Source organism: Ascaphus truei, chromosome 4, assembly GCF_040206685.1.
Source record: "Ascaphus truei isolate aAscTru1 chromosome 4, aAscTru1.hap1, whole genome shotgun sequence".
NCBI lineage: Eukaryota > Metazoa > Chordata > Amphibia > Anura > Ascaphidae > Ascaphus > Ascaphus truei.
Window position 1 is genome coordinate 377,836,839 of NC_134486.1, and position 19,881 is coordinate 377,856,719.

General features: G+C 42.6%; 1 protein-coding gene across 9 annotated transcripts in view; it reads right to left on the bottom strand.

Annotated features, from left to right (window-relative positions):
• Window positions 1–19,881, bottom strand: part of PUM2 (pumilio RNA binding family member 2) — a 101,826-nt gene that overhangs the window by 70,928 nt on the left and 11,017 nt on the right. For 6 of the 9 annotated variants that reach the window (XM_075598432.1, XM_075598434.1, XM_075598437.1 and 3 more), the window contains exon 2: window positions 14,562–14,935. The exons of the other annotated variants lie outside the window; for them this stretch is intronic. In XM_075598432.1, coding sequence (XP_075454547.1) covers window positions 14,562–14,900 — 339 coding nt within the window. In that variant the 5' untranslated portion in view covers window positions 14,901–14,935. The remainder of the gene's footprint in view (window positions 1–14,561; window positions 14,936–19,881) is intronic. 9 annotated transcript variants of the gene reach the window in all.

A 19,881-nucleotide genomic window follows, 5' to 3' on the forward strand; every position in this document is an offset into this window, starting at 1 on the left:
GTCTTTCCCCCTGCAAACCGGGGAATTTGGCTGCACGCGCCCCCTGCCCCTCAGACGTGTGTGCAGCGGGGCCGCAGCCTCAGAGAACCAGGCAGGAGACGATGCATGTGGCCTGGGGAATATAATAGAAATCACTTTGGATATGATATCACAAAAGAAAACATGGTCTCAAACCTCGAGCCTACAGTACTTCTACAAGCGTTACACGTAAATTAAACTCGCAGCAGGGGAATAGATACAAACCATAACATAAATGGCTCCCGTACCAAGATTCAATCACCCTTTAAGAGCGCATTTTTATTTTTACCACATCCTGCAAAATGCACTCATTATATACGTATTTTAAAACATATCTATTTAGTTGATGACAATGTAAGAACTTTATTTTGCCTAACTGTAGACCAGGAGTGGCCAACGCCAATCCTAAAGAGCTACTAACAGTTCAGATTTTCAGGATATCCCTGCTTCAGCACAAGTGGCTCAGTCAGAATGACAGCCACCCGTGCAGAAGCAAGGATATCCTGTCCCGTTGGACTGGAGTTTGCCACCCCAGTGTAGACATTAGGGTCCATACCCTTATAATGCACCCAAAAGTGATATTTTTATTTGCTCAAAAACGTATCAAAATATGTAATCATCATGGAAACAAAATCCCTTACATTTAACATATTAAAGCTGCAGTTCAAGCCGCCGTTTAAAAAAATAAATAAAATCCCATTCAATATGTGCATCAATACTATCTGCACACGGACAAGTGATTAGCTAAGCTGCAGATCGATCTGTTCTCCTGTAATCGATCGCTTGATCAGGGTTATTTAATTCAGTTCTTGCACAGCATTGTGGGCAATGTAGTTCCTAGAATATGATTGACTGGGCAGTTACTATATACAATTGGTGCACTGCTAGAGAGAGGGCGAGTCTCAAGAGACAGAGCCTATCAGAAGGGGAAGGGGCTGTCACTTTGGAAATGCTTCCTACATTAGAAACATTAAAAATGTCTTTAAAACATATATATATTTTTAAATGTTACAAGTATTTTCTCATAGTACAGAACTGATAAAAAAAAAAAACACATGTAAGATATTGCTTGAACTGCTGCTTCAAACATGTCACTGCAATTAAACTATAAAAGTAGAAATGAAAGATTAAAAAAATATACAATGATTAACAAGAGGAAACTCCTTTAGCATATCACTGATGAGCTCGTTACAGTACTAGAAAATAATGAACGGATATACACATTCTTCTTTTCACTGGAATCTCTGTGCAAATAAACATTGTAGATGTCGGAAACAAGGTACCCAGAGACTATATATGTGTGTAACCGCTAGTCATTAGCAGTAGTGTGCGGCATCAGGGAAATCATTCCTCATTACAAAATCAATAAGCACGCACCAATGTAAAGCACGGACATACACTATATAGTATAGAGAGAGAAAAACACTCTCGTGTTTGGATTTATGAACATGCAAGAAAGCAGATATTCTGATCTGCCTCTGAAATTCAGTTTTCAGAAAATTGGAATTGTTTTATAACAAGGGTAAACAGGCTTTTGGGATTAATCGTTCCTATTACATTGCTAGTAGATGGCGCTGATAAACAGCAGAAAACTCATGCTAAGAGTGCTGGAGTAGTTAGTTTTATATATTTAGAGTGTTTCTGCATAAAAAGAGAAAAGAAGCAAGGTGACAAAATGAATTCGGAGTCATTACATAAATAGCCATAAAAGCCTGGTGTTTGCAGGCAGGTCTGCCTGTGGCAGCAGAGTCACAGACCTTCGTGCATGGTGACCGTTTGTGTAGTGATCACATTGTCAGGCCCCACTTCCCAAGAGAGGAGGGATTGTATAGCTGCAAGAAGGGCCTGCAATGCATGTATTGTATGTCTTTATTTATATAGCGCCATTAATGTACATAGCGCATGGAACCGGATCACTTTCCCTCCGCTATCCAAACCTAAAAACAAAACAAAAACGATTAATCTTTAAAAATTGGGTCTCTAATGCAAAGTAGGGCTGTTTCAGGGGATTTCATTAGGTCCGCTGGCAATGTCAGCTAGCCAGAGGTCAAGAGGAAAAGCAACAACAAAATGCAATGTTCAATATAAAGAAGGGAAAAGGCGGGCTGGAAACCAGCGCTATACACAGGGACAGAGCAGAGGATGGACAGGCGAGATACTGCACATGTCCTTGCTTTCTGTACGTACAAGGACTAGCGATGCCTCCAAACACCATTCTGAAACGGTATGGTCCACCCTTTTAAGTGGGACTCTCCTTCACCTCACCTAGGGGCTTACTCAAGAAGCCACTTCCAAAGCTTTGAAACTTTAATGCCAAAAAGCCCAACTCCGCTCTTCGCTGCACACCCACAACAGTATCACAAAGACCGCCGCCATACACCGCCTGCATCACACACACCCTAGTTATTAAATGCAGATATGCGTCCCATTCCGCTCTTATTTCTTCTTCTTAAACCATTACAATAGGGGACTGGTTTTCTTCTTTTAAACATGATGGAATAACCATTTTAACCTCTACACTGCCAGAAAAGCACAAGCAAGTCCTTTTGGCAGTAGAAGCGGTTGGGAGTTGGCAAATGTATCTACCAGCATGTAACTGCAGCGCGAGCGCACACAAACGAAACAATACATAAAGAATAAGCCTGTTAACTTCCTTCAGTGCCAGGGTCCAAAATCAAGACCAAGCCATCCACAAAACGGTGTTTCAAACACACTGGATGGAAGGAGTGCAGTTTAAGACAATGCAATCATAGGCATGCCTTGGGCAACAGAAAAGAATTCAGAAGGGGTCAACTTTGACATGTGAACACAATAATTGCTGGGAAATCTGGAACACCAAAGGCAGGATAGATGAAGGGAAGTGATGAAAAAAAAAATAAAAAAAGTCTATAGGCAAATCTCTTCAAAGCACTTTGTTGTGGCAGCGGAGGGGGAGAAAGCTGAACGCATTTATATAGAATTAAAAACAGGAAACGCAGCTCTGCAATAGGCCACAGTGACAAACCAACAGCAGAAGAAGCATGCATGCTTACAAACGGTGCATTGAAATGAAAGTAAAGCGCTTTAACCAAAGGTATACCTTAAACCAGGCTGAGAATATTATCTATCACACCAAAAAGAAAGATTTGTAACAGTGTATTGCAAAATGGAGTATCTTCCATTCGGTGTTCTGGGTAAAAAGACTTACTTAAAAGTCTGCCCAATATGCAATTTACTGTAATTAAAGCAACAATCCAGGGATTTAAAAATATATAGTTTACTTTAATACATCTATTCTTACCCATTAGAACACTTTTTAGATCGTTGTTGTACAGGTCAAACTCATTAAGTGCATTTCTGGCAAAAACACACTAAAATGCACTTCCTAACCTGGAATTTCTTGATATTTCTATTGACAAACTTATTAATGACACCTAATCTTTAGAATGACATTTCAAAATACCTTCCTTTTTAAATACAGATTTTTTTTTTCCGGTCAAAAAGAACATTTAAATCACTTTTCCCTCAGTACTCAAAGAATGTAGTTAATGACTTTTACAATGACGATATATCAAATCTCTGCCCAAGTGATAAGTGTTTGAAATGCCAAGTGTCCGGGAGGTTTAAATGAAGCCGTGTGTCGACGTTGGGGATTAAGATCAGGATTTTTAACAGGGGTTTACTTCACTAAAGAGTTTTTCCCCTTATGTCTTGAACAAGAAGTGTGTTCAGGGTAACAATATATAGTCACAATTAGGGGTGAGTTGTCAAGCTATGAGCATGTGGTTACATAGCAGATGAGGTTGGAAAAAAACATTACGCCATCAAGTTCAACATATGTTAAATTTAGACAGATACTTTATTCTATATTAGTACATACCGTATCTTAATCCAGAGGAAGGCAAACCAAAAACCCAGTTAAATATTATCTAATGATATCTCATAAGTAAGCTCCAGGCAAATACATACATTACATACGTTCACTTTCATAGTTGAAATCAGGAAGTATAAGGAACTATTTTTAAATATGTTAAGGCTCAAAAAACAAACACTACTTTTCTCATAGATCTCATAGTTACACTCCCTAAAATGACCGACTGAGAATTTATTTAAATTTTTCTATCCTACACTGGATGCAACGAATATCTAAAAAAAAAAAAAGCAGCATTGTAAGAGATTAATACACAAATTCCTCAACTATAACATTATGTACCTTCTCCATTTGAGGCTTTTGTGAGGCTTACAATGCAGTGAGAAACGCCAGTGCCGGCCGTGAGAAGGTTAAATAGCTCATTCAGTGAACCACTGAACTTTTCAAAGAATTAAGAGAATCACTGAAAATCGGTGATTAGCAGCAAATTAAGGCATCCCATTACAACACTTTGCAGTGATTGAGGCAGTAATTTTTAACAGATTTCATTAAAAATTTTAAATTGGTGGGTTCTCCAGCAGAAAACTAAATAAAGGATTGTACATGGCAATAACTAGAGATATATAAACCCAATTTACGCTCTGACCCCACCCTCAGCAGGTAAGGCCTGGGTGTGTACACACACACACACACACACACACACACACACACACACACACACACACACACACACACACACACACACACACACACACACACACACACACACACACACACTATTTCATGTGGGGGAGCTCAGAGGAACAGAGTACTTGGCCTTTTTCAGATCAACTCCATCTTAGGCTGCGTCCATAGAAGGACAGGCCGCGCTGAGCCGTGCGGACGCTCCGCGCTGAGCCCCGGCATCCTCAATGAGGATGTCTTTAGAGGGGGCTCACGCGAGCGTCCGCAGGCGTGCTGAGGCACTGGATTTTTTAGCCGACAGCCAAGCGTTTTTTCAGCACGCCGTCGGCTGAAAACAACCAATCAGCGTGAAGCAGCGTCAACGTCACAGCGCCGTGACGTCGGCGCCGTGACGTTGACGTCAATGCGTCACGGGCAATTGGCCCAGCGACGTCACTGCCCCGCCTCCCACCACCTCCCGATCGCGCCCGCATGTGCATGAAATCGCACAGCTTCAGCAGGCGAGCCTCAGCGTCAGCGCGCCTCAGCACTGCTCCCCGCCTCATTGGACGCAGCCTAAGGATTATCAAATGGAGAATTCAGTCAGAAAACTGACTTTTTTTCTACCACTATTCTTCATTTAAAACTAGGAAATTAATCACACAAAAACTATTACGAGGCAGTGTCCGCTATTTTTTCCTTTTCACTCTTTACATACCTCGTGCACTGTAAAGGTTCACAGCGGCAATATATAATATACATACATACAAACTTCCCCCCAAAAAAAATCGCTGGCATGGATTGCTTTTAAGAAGGAACAAGGTGTTGAAATGATAAACTTGTTACTTTAAATCATCCTTAAACTTTCTATAGACGCCACATACATTGATGAGCGGTTTTGCCCACTTTGTGGGACTGCCGTTTAACAGCCAATAATGGCTACTGCACATTAGTCATCTTCCTCTGGGCTCAGGAGCTATTCACACAGGAAAAAAAAAAAAAAAACACGACTAATTTGCCCCCACATTAGTAATCCCACACTTGACCCATAACCGATACCTTGGATTTGCTATTAAACCTCCAAAAAATTATATTCACTTAAAAGTATCTCAAATCTACAGTTTGAAAGCTCTACATGGATATCCCTCAGGGGGAAGACAGAACAGGGATGCATTATAATATTAATATGATGTGTAACTATAAAAACGTAAGGGTGGCAGAGTGGTGTAAACAAATGCATATTAACCTATATAAATATACACATTCGATCTCTATACACCCCTGTATAGACTGAATAAATAGCGTTCATTTATGTAAGCAAAGCTTTCCTAACGCAAGCAGATGCAAGGTTTTTGGTAAACTGAAACAATTAAAATATTATGAAACCAATTTAGATAGAGTCTATTGTTTGGGAATTTGTTTGTGCAGACATGTACTTACTCAACAAGCCCTTAAGATGTTCATTCCTGCCAAACGTTCCCAGACATAAAGGCTGCACGGATACATGCAAAGTGGCAAAAGGGAACAATAAGTGAGCACATCACCCTCTGACTGGCACCATAAAGTTTATGCACACTCATGTTTTGCACTGCTCTGCTTCAAACAGTGAACTTTCAATACATAATCAACCGCTTCAAAATTGTCCTTTGATATGCAGTCATCTCATTTCAGGAGCTCCCACATGGCTCGTTAATAAAGCGAAAAATACTCATAAAATATCAAAATCAGGAGTAAACGAAGAGTTCATTTGGAGCACTGTGCTGCTATCACTAGACCCTACAATGGAGGGAGGGAGCTCGCAACACAATACCGGATTTCATTGTGGCATTGCCATAGACACAGGTACAGATTATCTGGGAATGGGACACATTTCATTTGCATGTAAATGTTGTGGGGTCATTTGTAATGAGCAGCAGCAAAACAGCTTGGGCAAGAATTTAAAGGGGAAATCCCTCAGTGGGTCCAAAATTGTTATTAAAGCAATCGTATAATAGGGCTTCTTAAAGAAAATAAATAAAAACATTACCGTTTGCTTTACACAACACATCGGGGTTTTGTTTTTTACATATCTTGATTCTGTCTTGATCTGCAGAATTCATGCATAACATTCTTGGCTATTTCACTGCTGTCAAATGACTTTGCAAACAAAGAACAAAAGCAATTAACCTGCGGCTTCAACATCAAGACATTCAAAATCTCTCCAAAGCGTTTATCTACCATAAAATGTTAAAAACGTTTATCCTTTACAGAGCCGGGAGTCTGGCAGCACCCAATCGCCGTCCCCCCCAAGTGATGTATATTGAAGTTGAGGGGCTCAACCACCATTTGGATTGGGCTCGGGAGGAACAATGAGCAATGCTCGTGTCTCCCACGTGAAGAAACAAAGTCAGCAAACTATTTCATATATTGAACAAGCCAGAGTCCCTGGTTCTTCCGAACTAGGAGGGACTGCCCCTTTAATCTCGCCAGTGCAAGAAGTGCCCAACAGGTTAAGCATTAGGCTGCGTCCATAGATGGACCAGACGTGCTGAGGCGTGCGGACGCTCCGCGCTGAGCCCCTGCATCCTCAATGAGGATGCCTTGAGAGGGGGCTCACGTGAGCTTCCGCAGGCGTGCTGAGGCGTTGGAGGTTTCAGCCGAGCGCCAAGCTGTTTTTCAGCGCGCTGTCGGCTGAAAACCTCCAATCACTGCACAGCAGCGTCAACGTCACGGCGCCGTGACATTGACGTCAGTGCGTCGCGGGCGATTGGCCCAGCGACGTCACTGCCCCGCCTCCAACCACCTCCCCCCGGCTCCCTTCGCGCACGCTGGCTCGCCTGCAAGTCCGTGCAATCGCGCTGACTGAAGCAGGCGAGCCTCAGCGTTAGCGCGCCTCCGCTCTCCCCACACCTCTATGGCCCGGGCCTTAGGCGGAGTCCATAGAGACTCCTGCCATGCGCAGGCTGAGGGAAAGCGGGTGCTTTCCTTGGCCTTACTACGTGCCCCACCCGAGGGCGTGTCTGGGGGCGGGCCAGTGACATCACAGAGCTGGTTCGCCCTCATTGGGCGAACCGCTCACGTGACCGGCCCGTCGCTACCGTGAGCACTTAAACATTTTTGTTGGCTACGCCTCCGCACGCCTGCGCGAGCCCTTGCTAAAGCCACTCTCATTGCGGCTGCAGGGGCTCACTGGCAAGCGTGAGCGCGGCTCAGCGCCTAAGCGCTGACCATGCCCACGGCCTTGTGATGGAAATGTATACAAAAAGGGGGGGGGGGGGGGAAATGCGCATTAAACAAATTTTAAATATTTAAAACAAATAGTGGCTTCTGTAAATATTAATGCAAATCAGAGACATGCACATTAGTGTGTATAAAATATTAACATGACCTAATTAAACTAATTCAGTGGCATATGCAATAGATTAAATGTAGGGCCAAAACATGTTTACTTTTTTTTAATATAATGTTTCAATAATAAACCGTTGGCAGGTTTTTACAATCTTGACCTAATCTCTGTGGTAAACCTGTTTCTAAACTCTTGTATATACAGGCAAATTGTTAAACTGCAATCTGTTTTGTATACACAAATCATGCTACAAGTCTTAGCCAAACAAAGGACAAGAGATATCAGATTCTCATTTTTTACAGCAACTAGAAATACCACTTGTACGTTTGCGTCTCAGACAGGTCTGCAACCCTGTCTTTCCCTATTATCACTTTTCAAACAGTGCGCTTCCACTACAGCCAGGGATTCTGGGAAATGACAGGCACATTAGCACTCACCGTTTGTCACTCTTTACAACTTATCCATTTTAACATGGTACTCAATAAGCCCGGGCTAAAGTTCACATATAGATGTTTCGACCTTTTGGGTCTCACCAGTGGGACGTAGGTTGCTGGCTATGCAACGTGGAAGCGGGTACTTGGGTATAACCCGACATTTAAAAAAAAAGTTATGGTGGGTCAAGAAAAGGGACAACCTTGTGTTCAGCAAATAAACGTTTACAGGAAGCAATTAAAACATTTAAGAATGGTTAATCTTTTTTGCGGAGACAATTCCACACGAGAAAAAAAAAAAAAAACCATCATCAATACAGTTCAAAAAGAAAAAAAAAGAGTTATAAAAGTTTTTTTAAATCAGCGATACGGAAAGATTGCACCAAGTTTGAAGCAGGAGAACCTGGTTAAATTCCCGGTGTCGGCTCCTGGTGACCTTGGGCAAGTCACTTTATCTCCCTGTGCCTCAGGCACCAAACACATAGATTGTAAGCTCCACGGGGCAGGGACCTGTGCCTGCAAAATGTATCTGTAAAGCGCTACGTAAAACTAGCAGCGCTATACAAGAACATGCTATTATTATTGCATAAAGTGTACAAGCACTGTACCCCACATCGTTTTAGAGCCTGTGGTCCAATCTGTACACCAATAAACGTGTGGTGGAGCCGTCCCTAGCTTTTTAACTATTGGAGACAGGTTTATCTTCTAATAAACAATGTTCCCTCTCTCAAAGGAGATGTCTTTAAAAACCCCTCTCCCCCTCTACATATATTTCTCTATTGTCCACCATGACGGTACACGCAATGTGATCTATGCGCCTCCTTCCTGCGGTGTATGGCCGCCTTTACCAGAGAGTTTAAAAAAAATGCTCCCCCCACCCAAGATTCCCAGTCAGGTTTTGTTCTACCTGCGTGTAGACGTTTCTCTCAGCTGGGAAAAAAACAGAAGATAATGGAAACTTACCCGGGCACTCCCGCCGGTCTGGTGCTTCCGGAAAGCGCACGTATACAAGGCAATTCTTCTGACTGGTCCCTCGGCAATGCGAGCGTATACTGGCAACCAGTCAGAAGCCATGATGAATCCCTGGCATGAGTCTTCTGATTGAAGTCTGATCCTGCCACTGTGACCTGGTCCCTTCGCAAACGCGCAAAACAGTTGACCCCGCGACCAAGACCTGATGGCACCCGTAAGCCTCATATCAGCACAAAATATTTTTGGGGGAGGTTTAAAAATCAGACAAGGCTTCTGGAAATGATTCCCGGTGATCCTTGGGCTGTGTGGCACCCTCGCGTGCACGATTTGGCGCCCACACGTCCCGTTTGGGCCGGAAGGTACCTGTTTTGGTGCCAAACCTTCTATAGCTATCCTGGTTTTGACATCAAACTGTCTGAGAGGAGAAGTACCAGAAAATCTCAAGGTGGAAATTGTAGATAAACTATATAAAAAAATTAAAATAAAAAAAAAAAGCAAGATCATAAAACTGTAGATAGTTTCTTTTTGTTGGCCCTCAGAAGAGTTTTTCCTGTACACCAAGTAGTTAAGGATATCATTGATAATGAACGACTAGATCCGGACCGCAAGGCGTTTTGAACAAAATGTATCCCGTCTCGGAACAGGATACCAATCACTGGGATATCCATAAAAAGTTAATAGAGCCATTGCTAGAATTTCATGGCGAACAACGATACCCCTGGGAGAATGGCTCCATGATTCCCTGGATAACAAGACTTAATCTGCTACCAAAAAGCAATATTCCACTATTGGAACAGCTTTTAAACCATTAGTATCCATGGCCCGTACCATGAAAATATGGATAGCACAGATAAAGGAACAGCTAGAAACTCATGTTAAGGAAGCAGTAGATTTTGATGCCATCAAGCTCATACGGTAGCCAGTTTCTCAACTGTAACAATCCTGGCCAGAAGCTCTCTCTGGCTACATTCCTGGAAAGTCGATACCTTTTAAAGAACAGGTTGCCAGTTCTCTCCAGTCAGGGTTTACACTGTTCAGTAAGACGCTAGACACCATAGTAGTCAAGGCTTCAGGTGCAAGAGGAAGAAATTTGCATCAAGAAAAGGTCAAGAAGCTACAAAAAAAACACGTTCTTATCCAGATAAGCACTCCTTCTGAGACTCTAGAAGAACATACCCTAGGCAGGGTTTCCAGCATGGCAAATCATTCCAGGTGGGGAAAGGAACAAACCCGGAACCAGCCAGTCCATTCCAAAGAACTTTACATTTCTGAAAATCCCATCCCTGAAATCTTCTCCACTCAGGGGAAGACTTTCGCTCTTCAGGAAATAGTGGCCCAACATCACGACTTATGCATGTGTATTGCAAATCATCTAAAAACAAAAAAAAGGCAATGCCTTAGAGATCAGAGTTCTTCGAAAGAACAGTTAAAGATTTCCCCAACAGCTAGACCAGAAACTAGCTTTGACGGAAGCTATTCACAAGATGTGCCAGCAAGAAGCGATTCAGAGGGTTCCTCTGGGTGAGGAAGGGAATCTATTACTATCTTTTTATGGTTCCCAAGGCCTCAAGAGGGTTCCACCCCGTACTAGAGTTCAAATTTGTTATTCAATTCTTAAGGGTCAGTTCCTTAAAGATGAAATCTCTATGGACAATACTGTTCAACCCAGGCATGTCCTACCATCAATAGATCTGAGGGACGCATTTCTGCATATCACTGTAAGAGTATACCATCAGAAATATTTAATATTGTTTGTGAGGAAATCTAATTACCAGTTTGTCGCTCTTCCCTGCGGACTAGCTACAAGGACATTCACAAAGGTCCTAGCTCAACCTCAGGAAGATCGGTATCTTCATTCTTCGTCATCTAGACGACATTCTAAAATCAGAGTTCATGGTTTTTTAGAAGAAAGCTTATGGGGTCTTTTTCAATACCTCATTAGCGAACAGCGGTTTCTTGTGGTCTTAAAGCAGTCGAAAAACTCAGACCTCGGCTTTGTCCTCTTGTGCCTGCTTGGAACTTCAACAATGTTTTGTAAGCTTAATCTTCTGCTCCCTCTGAACCTTTATTTCAACTTTCAAATAAATGCCTTACTCTCTCTCAAAAAAAAAAAGTTCCCTTAAAGCAATTACTTTAGCCAGAAGTATTTGAGAATTACAGGCTTTATCTTGTGAAACACCTTATTTTAAGGTTCATCAGAATAAAATAGTAATGCAGCCTTTACTTCTGTTCCCCTCTAAAATAGTCTCAGTCTTTCACATGAACGAAGACATCATTCTTTTTGCCTTGTCCAAAACCTAAGAAAGAGAGGAGCACTTGCATTGCGTTGATGTTGCAGCCCTCTGCACTAGGGGCATAGCATAGCTACTTCATGCGCCAATAAGACCCTTGCCTCATCTGAAGACACATGGTCTTCACAGAATACTTTTATTAGGCATTATAAGTTAAATGTAAATCAGCCTCCGAGGTTGGATTTAGAAGAAATGTTTTATAAGTTCCAGACTCCACCCACCCTTAATGGATACTGCTTTGGTACATCCCCATGGTGTGTATTGACATAGTGGACTATAGAGAAAGATATACATTCCTTACTGTTCTTGATCTTTCTCCAAGTAGTTCCACGTCAGTACACAATCTTTTCCCGTCTTGAAGAATGATGTTTATTTTTTGTTTCAGGAAGCTAATTGTGCTCTGATGTAAATCAAGTTTGGGGAAAGTCTCAGCAGCTTGGCTAAATGTACGACAGGGGATCTCTGGTGGGAGGAGCCTTTCTAACACTTTGGCAAAGGCGTCCTACAACGCAGGAAGGAGGCGCATAAACACCATCGTTTGTACTGCTATGAAAAGGACTCCAAAAAATAACGGTAGGAAATGTATACCTATATATTTTCCTCCTAAATGGGAAGCCGGGAATTCCTGGAGCTAAACCATGTTAATTTCAGTTCCTGGGACACCCTTCTCCTCGAGATACTTGCCTCTAAATGGGCTGCTGGTATCTCAATCCTGTTTAAACTGGTCCCACGGCACTCCGGCCAAAAGGAAGCCGCAAGGGATGACGTCACGACTCTGACGTGTGACACAGGGCTCTTAAACAGACAGACATTTACTGTGCACAGCTGGGGCGGTTACCAGCAGCCCCTTCAGATAAATCTTGGGGAAGCATGGGATCCCCAGAGCGGAAATCAACGGGGTTCAGGTAAAGCCACTAAATCTGATCGTTGCTCAATCGATAATCATGGCTACAATTTAAGCCGCATTTTCAGTTACCAGACGTTGTATAATAAACAGCAACGTGGAGGAAACCAACTACGAACTTCAACGTTCCAAGTCCAAATAAGCCAAATTTTGCAATAAGACATTAACTAGCTTTTGCAATGCTTCTCTTAAGAATCTAGCAGTGCGTATATAGATAATATATAATAAAAAGCACCAAAAAGAGAGAAAACATTGATCTGTGCACAAACTGTCAATACAAAAGGGGAAAAAAGTAGACAAACTAACTAAATCTTCTTACAGAAAACTCCCTAAAGATCTATTTTTTTAAAGTCCAAAGAAAATGTCCCGTGTGTAAATACAGTGTAGACAAAATATATACAAATGATTCATCTCGAATATTTATCTCCCATCTAGGCAGTAAAAACACGTGAATGGTGGACTCCTGAGGTGAGGGAGGTATGCAGTTTGACGTTCTGAAGGGCCATCGCATCTCTCCAATCAAGTCTTCGTGGCACCTTCCCATTGATATCCGACGTCAACTCCACGTCGGTTATTTTAGCAATACTGTGGAGGGTCTTCAACTCTGCAGGACACAGCCCAAGTAGCCTCACCTCTCACTAGAAGACACAGCTCATTTTGCCCCACCACACACTCTTGCGTCTCAGTGGAAAATGACAAAAAACTAAAAAAAAAAAAAAAAAGGAGCGCAAATGGAAGATTTGTCTAAAAATATATTATTTTCTAAAAACTGCCAACACGTATCAAGCAGTGCTGGAAATGTACTTTAAGTTTGAGACCCCTTAGTGAAGGATGCCCACGTTTAGACCAAACCATGCTCCTCTCATCCAATATCTTGACAACCTTTTAATGTCCTACAGTGTGCGTCAATACTTTCCAAGAGTCAATATAACTTACAAGCTGTCTGTTAATACAATTCTTAAGTATAAAATAAATATTCATTTCTCTTTATTGCAACTAACTTATGGTTCACAATCATTTGTATTTCATTTGATTTTCACACATGCATTGCTGTACTCCTCCCCACCGGTTTTCATTTTGTCTCCCTAATGATTAGTTAAAATACAATTCTAAAGTTAAAAAAAAAAAAAATACAAAAAGCCCAATCCCTCCAGAAGTGTATTTTTTTTTTCTTTTCACCTTCACCTACACGAGGATCTCCCCTGGAGCTGAATCCTCATACCCTTCAATTGCTGAACAGAAAATAGCCCACAAGATCATGTTATGGATCACTGTGGAGCGAGGCTGATCTTGTTGACCAAGTTTCTCTTGCACAACAATTCTTGTCTGTGAGATTTAAATAGCGTTGACATAGCAACTGGGAGTTCTGGGAGCTCAAGGGTCGTCCAGATTGGGTCAAGATTGGGTAAAAAGAAAAAATTCTTCAAGTTGTGAGTAGCTTAGATTGCTGCTTCCAACATTTATTGTAACTTTCCCAACTTGCAGACCACAATTTTAGGTGCCATGTTCTCAAGTCACCCCATCACAAGAGACAACATACCGCCAAATGTATTTGTTTAAAATTTAAGATACAGCAAGTAAAAAAAGACAAGAGAAGTTGGGGGGCTCAGAAGAAGTGAGAAAGTACTTTATACCATGGTGGTATGCAAACAACAATCTAAGAAGACCAACACCGTAAAGGAATTCAGAAGTACGTTAGACATCAGAGTATCCTAAATATGGAAGCAAGCCCAGGATCAAATTGGTTTAGGCATGGTTTTTCAGCAGCTTCTGAAAATGGGCAAGATAGGTTTGTCATGAGGTCTTCCCCCTCACATCAAATTCTAGGTTACTCTTACATAGAAACAGAAACTAAAGCTTGTTCACAAGATGTGGACAGGACTGAGATTTGTAGAGCACCGGTGGCTTACAGGTGTCATCAGAAGACCTCTTTTTAAAAAAATGGTGGTCCTTAAAGCTGAATAGTTACCATTTATAATGCATGGACAATGAAGTGCCATCACAAAGCAGCAACAATTACTGTCCAAATGCAAAACTACAACCAACTGAAATTACATATTTTTACAAATGACAAAAGAAATACAAAAAGTGGAGCTCCAGTACATACCGAAGGATCTAAGCTATCTCCTGTAGGCCAGCGGTGTTTACTGGAATACCCGTTCAGCTGTTCTCCAGCCTGCCTCTGGAAGAAATATCCCACTGTGGCATCATCCTGAGAACGGCCGCTTAGGGGCACCTGGGCACCGGATAGCGCAGCTGGAGACATGGCATGGGGATTATGTCCAAGGAGCCCTGATGCTCCATGACCTTGCCCTGATGTTGCTCCGTGACCTTGCCCTGCTGTTGCTCCTCCAGATGGGACAACCCTTACTCCAACCCCAAGGATTTCCTGACCACTGCTTGCATGCATTATTCCTCTGGTCTCTTGCCAGGCCACTTCATTCATGCCTACGACACATTGAATGCTTATTCCTCAGACACCTACAAAAATATAAATACAAAAAAAAAAAAAAAAGGGTCTGGTTACTAAACAAAAAAAATAAAAATGGGGGGGAGGGGCCGTCAAAAAGCTACTTCTAGTCTACTCCTACTAGCAAATTATCAATACAAGAGTAAAAGAAAGGGAAATGGATGAAAGGAGAGAGTCATATTGAAACTGCCAATATACTTAGACACAGGAAGCAGTCTCTAGAGGCTTCAGAGTGTAACCCTTCTGCTAGGAACCTCATCATCATTCATTAATCACTTCGACATACCGTCCAGATGTGTTGAACAGCGAGTGCAGAAGAGGATCTCGCCAGAACAGCACCGAAGCCTCAATCCTGCTTCTCAGAACTATGACACACTGTAGTTTCCCTTCCCCCCCTCAAACCCCCCATGGGTCCCGAGTTCAAATGATCCAATCCTCATCTTTATTTATAACTGAAAGGTGTATAAAGGCTCTTTCAAATTAAGTTGGCCTTTGCAATTTGCAGCCCACTTGATAGAAGAAAGTGAACGCACACTACAATAATCACCGCATGTTTTGTAATTGACTATATTAAGCCTCTCAAGATCCAACGTATTGAATACTCTGTGAAGCCGCTAACCAGCGCCCGCCAGCAAAGACTTCACTTCTATTTAAATGAAAACTTTCCAGCCCAGGAAAGCCATATCCCAGCACATTGCACAGCACGCTGGTGTGCCGGCTCTTCAAGTCAGTGTTTGGGGTTTTTGTTTTTTTTTAATGTCGGGATCTCTAATCCTTCTGTTGCCTAATCTTTATCTGTATCTTAATCCAACCAAGTAAATATGTATGAAATGGTGTTTATGCTGCTCAGACATAGGATTTTGGTTCTACAACCACTTAACATCGGTTTCACAATTCAGGATATGCTTAATAAATATTACAGGACTTGTTTGCATACACATTTTAATTACAGTTTAATAGCAACGTGAAGTCGACGGAACCACTACGACATCGACGTGACATTTGCGTACGCATGAGACTTTGTGATTGCCACGGTCAGGTGACCAAGGTTTCAAAAAACGCCCAATTTTGACATTAGTCTGGACTTGCTCACTCCATGCGCACACAGGGGCATCAACGTTTGGCTTTGCTGTTTCGAAGCAATGTGGATCTCTGCCGGCTCTTTCTTTTTTACATTACGCAGCTTCTCAGCACGTCTTCCCGTTCCCTTAATTTATTTCTCCTTCCTACGTCACGTTAGATTGATTATTCATGATGCCGCTGTAAGAACGTTGTGGTAAGCAAACCTGCTGGCGAGCCAGTGCCTGTATGGTGCCGTTGGTTTTAACACTGAAAGGGGCAATTCCACGTAGCAGGTCAAATTGTTTTAAACAATTTGCCAATGTAATTACCTTTGATTACCCTTAGGCTAACCCTCTTACTTATTCGCATCCTTTGAAAAATGTATGGTCCCCACCCCCCCCCCCCCCCCCCCCCCCCCCCACTTTCTTGGGAGTCCACACAATTCACACACATTACCCCCAAGTATGATTGTAACTGTAACCATCTGAGGCTGTTATACTCTGACCTACTTCTTTGCCCTCACTTTGTCACAGCCGCTGGGAGACTTTCCTTGCTCCCTTTCAATTTCCCACCCCGCCTTGTATTTTGTGTTGTATTTTTATTTGTCTAGTGCCAGACAGCACACGCAGCACTTGAGATTACACAAAACAGAATATGAGGAAGAATAATGCAATTGGAAAAAGTGCATAACACACAGAAATATTGGTTTTAAAATATTAACACTTCTGATTTCCTTTTCCCCAATGTTTATTTTTAAGTCTGGATCCAGCATACTTTACAGTGAGGTTCTTGTTATATTATATTCAGCACGCAATTCATAGAGCTGGGGGTCTGTGCCTTCACTTGAAAAGCAATTAATAAGTCTTAAGCTATGAAACAAATATTTTAAGTCTTTCACACGGTATTACATTAAATGCATTGGTGGATTCTCTTTTATGCAAAATCTCTCACTTGGGATTCAAGGCTCCAGTCTAGCCCATGAGTGGGCGACTCCAGTAATCAAGGGCCACCAAAAGGTCAGGTTTTCAGGATACCCCTGCTTCAGCACAGGTGGCTCAATCAGTGACTGAGCCACATGTGCGGAAACAAGGATATCCTGAAAACCTGACATGTTGGCGGCCCTAGAGGGCTCGAGCTGCCCACCACCTGGGCAAGCCTCTGGTGTGGGAAACCCCCTTTTAAAATGGAGTTAGAGCAGCCATTTATTGTGGCTCTATCCTTCTGTTATGAGAAGTGTTGCTCGGAGGGGCCATGGGACAGCTGTTTACGTTGCTATTATAATTGCTCTCCCACAAACAACGTGTTCCCTCCTCCCTCTCCACAGCTGGTGTGTTGTGCACAAAGCAAAAAACTGTATACACCTTTAGTGAAACATCTCAGTGGGTGATGGTGCAGGGTAATTACTTCTCTAGCTTCACACGTTCCTGTGGCCTTGCCAAGGTGGTAGATTGGTCTGTTCTCCGATTCATCATCTACCCCAGGGGTTCTCAACTTCAGTCCGCCCCCACCCCCCACCCCCAACAGGTCAGAGTTTCAGGATACCCCAGCTTCAGCCCAGGTGGTTCAATCAGAGGCTCAGTCGAAGACTGTGCTGAAGCAGGGACTGATTGAGCCACCTGTGCTGAAACCACGACTGATTGACCCATCTGTGCTGAAGCTGGGATATCCTGAAAACCTGACCTGTTGGGGCGGGCGGGGGGGGGGGGGGAAGCTTGAAGACGGCAGTGGATCCCCCCTGCCCTATCCTACCCCAGAATTTATTTCAACATTTGAAAATAGCAGTTTAAAATAGTACTGAATACTATCGGATCAGGTCGTCTGAAAGAGCCCGAGGGAAGCATCGGTCTATATGCCTAGTCCAAAAATATCATGCTGTACCAATCTGGTACTGGCTCAAATCTCATTTTCACACATCGCTGACTTAAGAGGTTTTGCATCCCTGTCACCAGACCACTATATATGAAAATTATTTCTAGAGCGGTTATTCAAACAGACAGATATCAGTCATTGATACTTTCTGCCTGATATCATTAGCTCCAGACAGAGGATATGCTGAGCTTTCAATTCCATTGTGACTCCGGGGCAATTTTAGCAAGTAACAATAGATTTGTAGCTAGTAACTTGGAGGTAATGAGCGGCAGTCACACAACAGGCTCACAATCAAAGGTCTCATTTATACACCGTCTTCTCTCATCAGAAACCCACTAAAGATACATTCCCACATAGTCAGACAGATGAATTTCTTAGAGGCCTCTGAATGGGGAGGTGTTTGTCAATCAGGTGTTTTCTTTACCCATCGCCCCCCTGTCCTTATCAGAGAACCAAGTTAAATGGGGGGGGGGACTGGCTGTATAAGCACTTGCCGAACACTAACACTAACACACACACACACACACCAGGAGAAAACCAACCCTCCCAAGTCTACAGTACATTTGGCACATACATAAATAATATGTGTCAAATTTGGGTTACAAGCCATAAACAGTAAGTGCATTTATGGTGTATGTATAAGAGGCAACCAATATATAAATACACAGATGTTTTATTAAAAAGCACATTTAAAAGGTTGAGATATGTATGCTCAATACTGGTAGAACGAATGTCAGATGGGCAGGAAGAGAAAGGTTTCACACGACAGGGGAGAAAGGTGACCCGATTCTTCAAAATATGAATGGCTGAAGGGGAGAGATCGGAGTTGAATGGGCGGCTGAAGGGGAGAGATCGGAGTTCAATGGGCGGCTGAAGGGGAGAGATCGGAGTTCAATGGGCATTGCATATGTGGAAGGATGCACGCTGGGATGAAGGCAACAAGGCTCACCAGGTATGAGTTTAGGTGCTTCACAGCCAACTGTTTAAAAAGGTGCAATAGCAAGCAGGCCAAAATGTTTTACGTTATTAAAGAAGCTAAACTATCTAATTGGCCTCCTTAGATAAATGTGTGCGCTAAGAGCAAATAATTAGCAGCTTTTGGTTCATCAAAATGAATTACAAATAGGGATACTCAGGGCCCTCTGAAAGTTTTTGTTTACCCCTAACTCACCCTGCCCTTGTCAGATGGCCAATAAAGATAAGTGGAAGGAAAAGGGAAGTGTTGCCTGTGCAAACTCTTGTTTGAAATACACAGATGGGAGCAGCTGAAATAAAGCAACCCCCTTCAAAGTCTTAGCTCACCATATTTACAAACTAAAATGTAAAAAGATTGAAATAATTTGGTAAGAAACCAAAAATAAAGATATAAAATCACACAAATGCACCCCGTTAAAATAGGCCATTTATTTATTTATAATATATTTTACCAGGAAGTAATACATTGAGGGTTACCTCTCGTTTTCAAGTATGTCATTGGCCGCCCCTTTAAACTAGCTAATCAAGTAGTGGAAAGTTACGGTCATCGCATGCTCCTAAACCTTCAAAAAGAAGTAGTAAGTAGGCAGGGACGGACTAAATTTTTTTCCAAGGAAGCAGAATACAGATTTAAAAATAAATACAAAATAAACACATGCAAGAGGATCAATTTAACTACAGAATACCAAGAAAGGAGGGACTTTAAGAATGGGCAGCAGCAGCAACAACGGGTGTCGGAAGAATGGGCAGCAGCAGCAACGGGTGTCGGAAGAATGGGCAGCAGCAGCAACAACGGGTGTCGGAAGAATGGGTAGCAGCAGCAGTAACTGGGGTCGGAAGAATGGGCAGCAGCAGCAGCAGTAACTGGGGTCAGAAGAATGGGCAGCAGCAGCAGCAACAACTGGTGACGGAAGAATGGGCAGCAGCAGCAGTAACTGGGTTCGGAAGAATGGGCAGCAGCAGCAGTAACTGGGTTCGGAAGAATGGGCAGCAGCAGCAGTAACTGGGTTCGGAAGAATGGGTAGCAGCAGCAGTAACTGGGTTCGGAAGA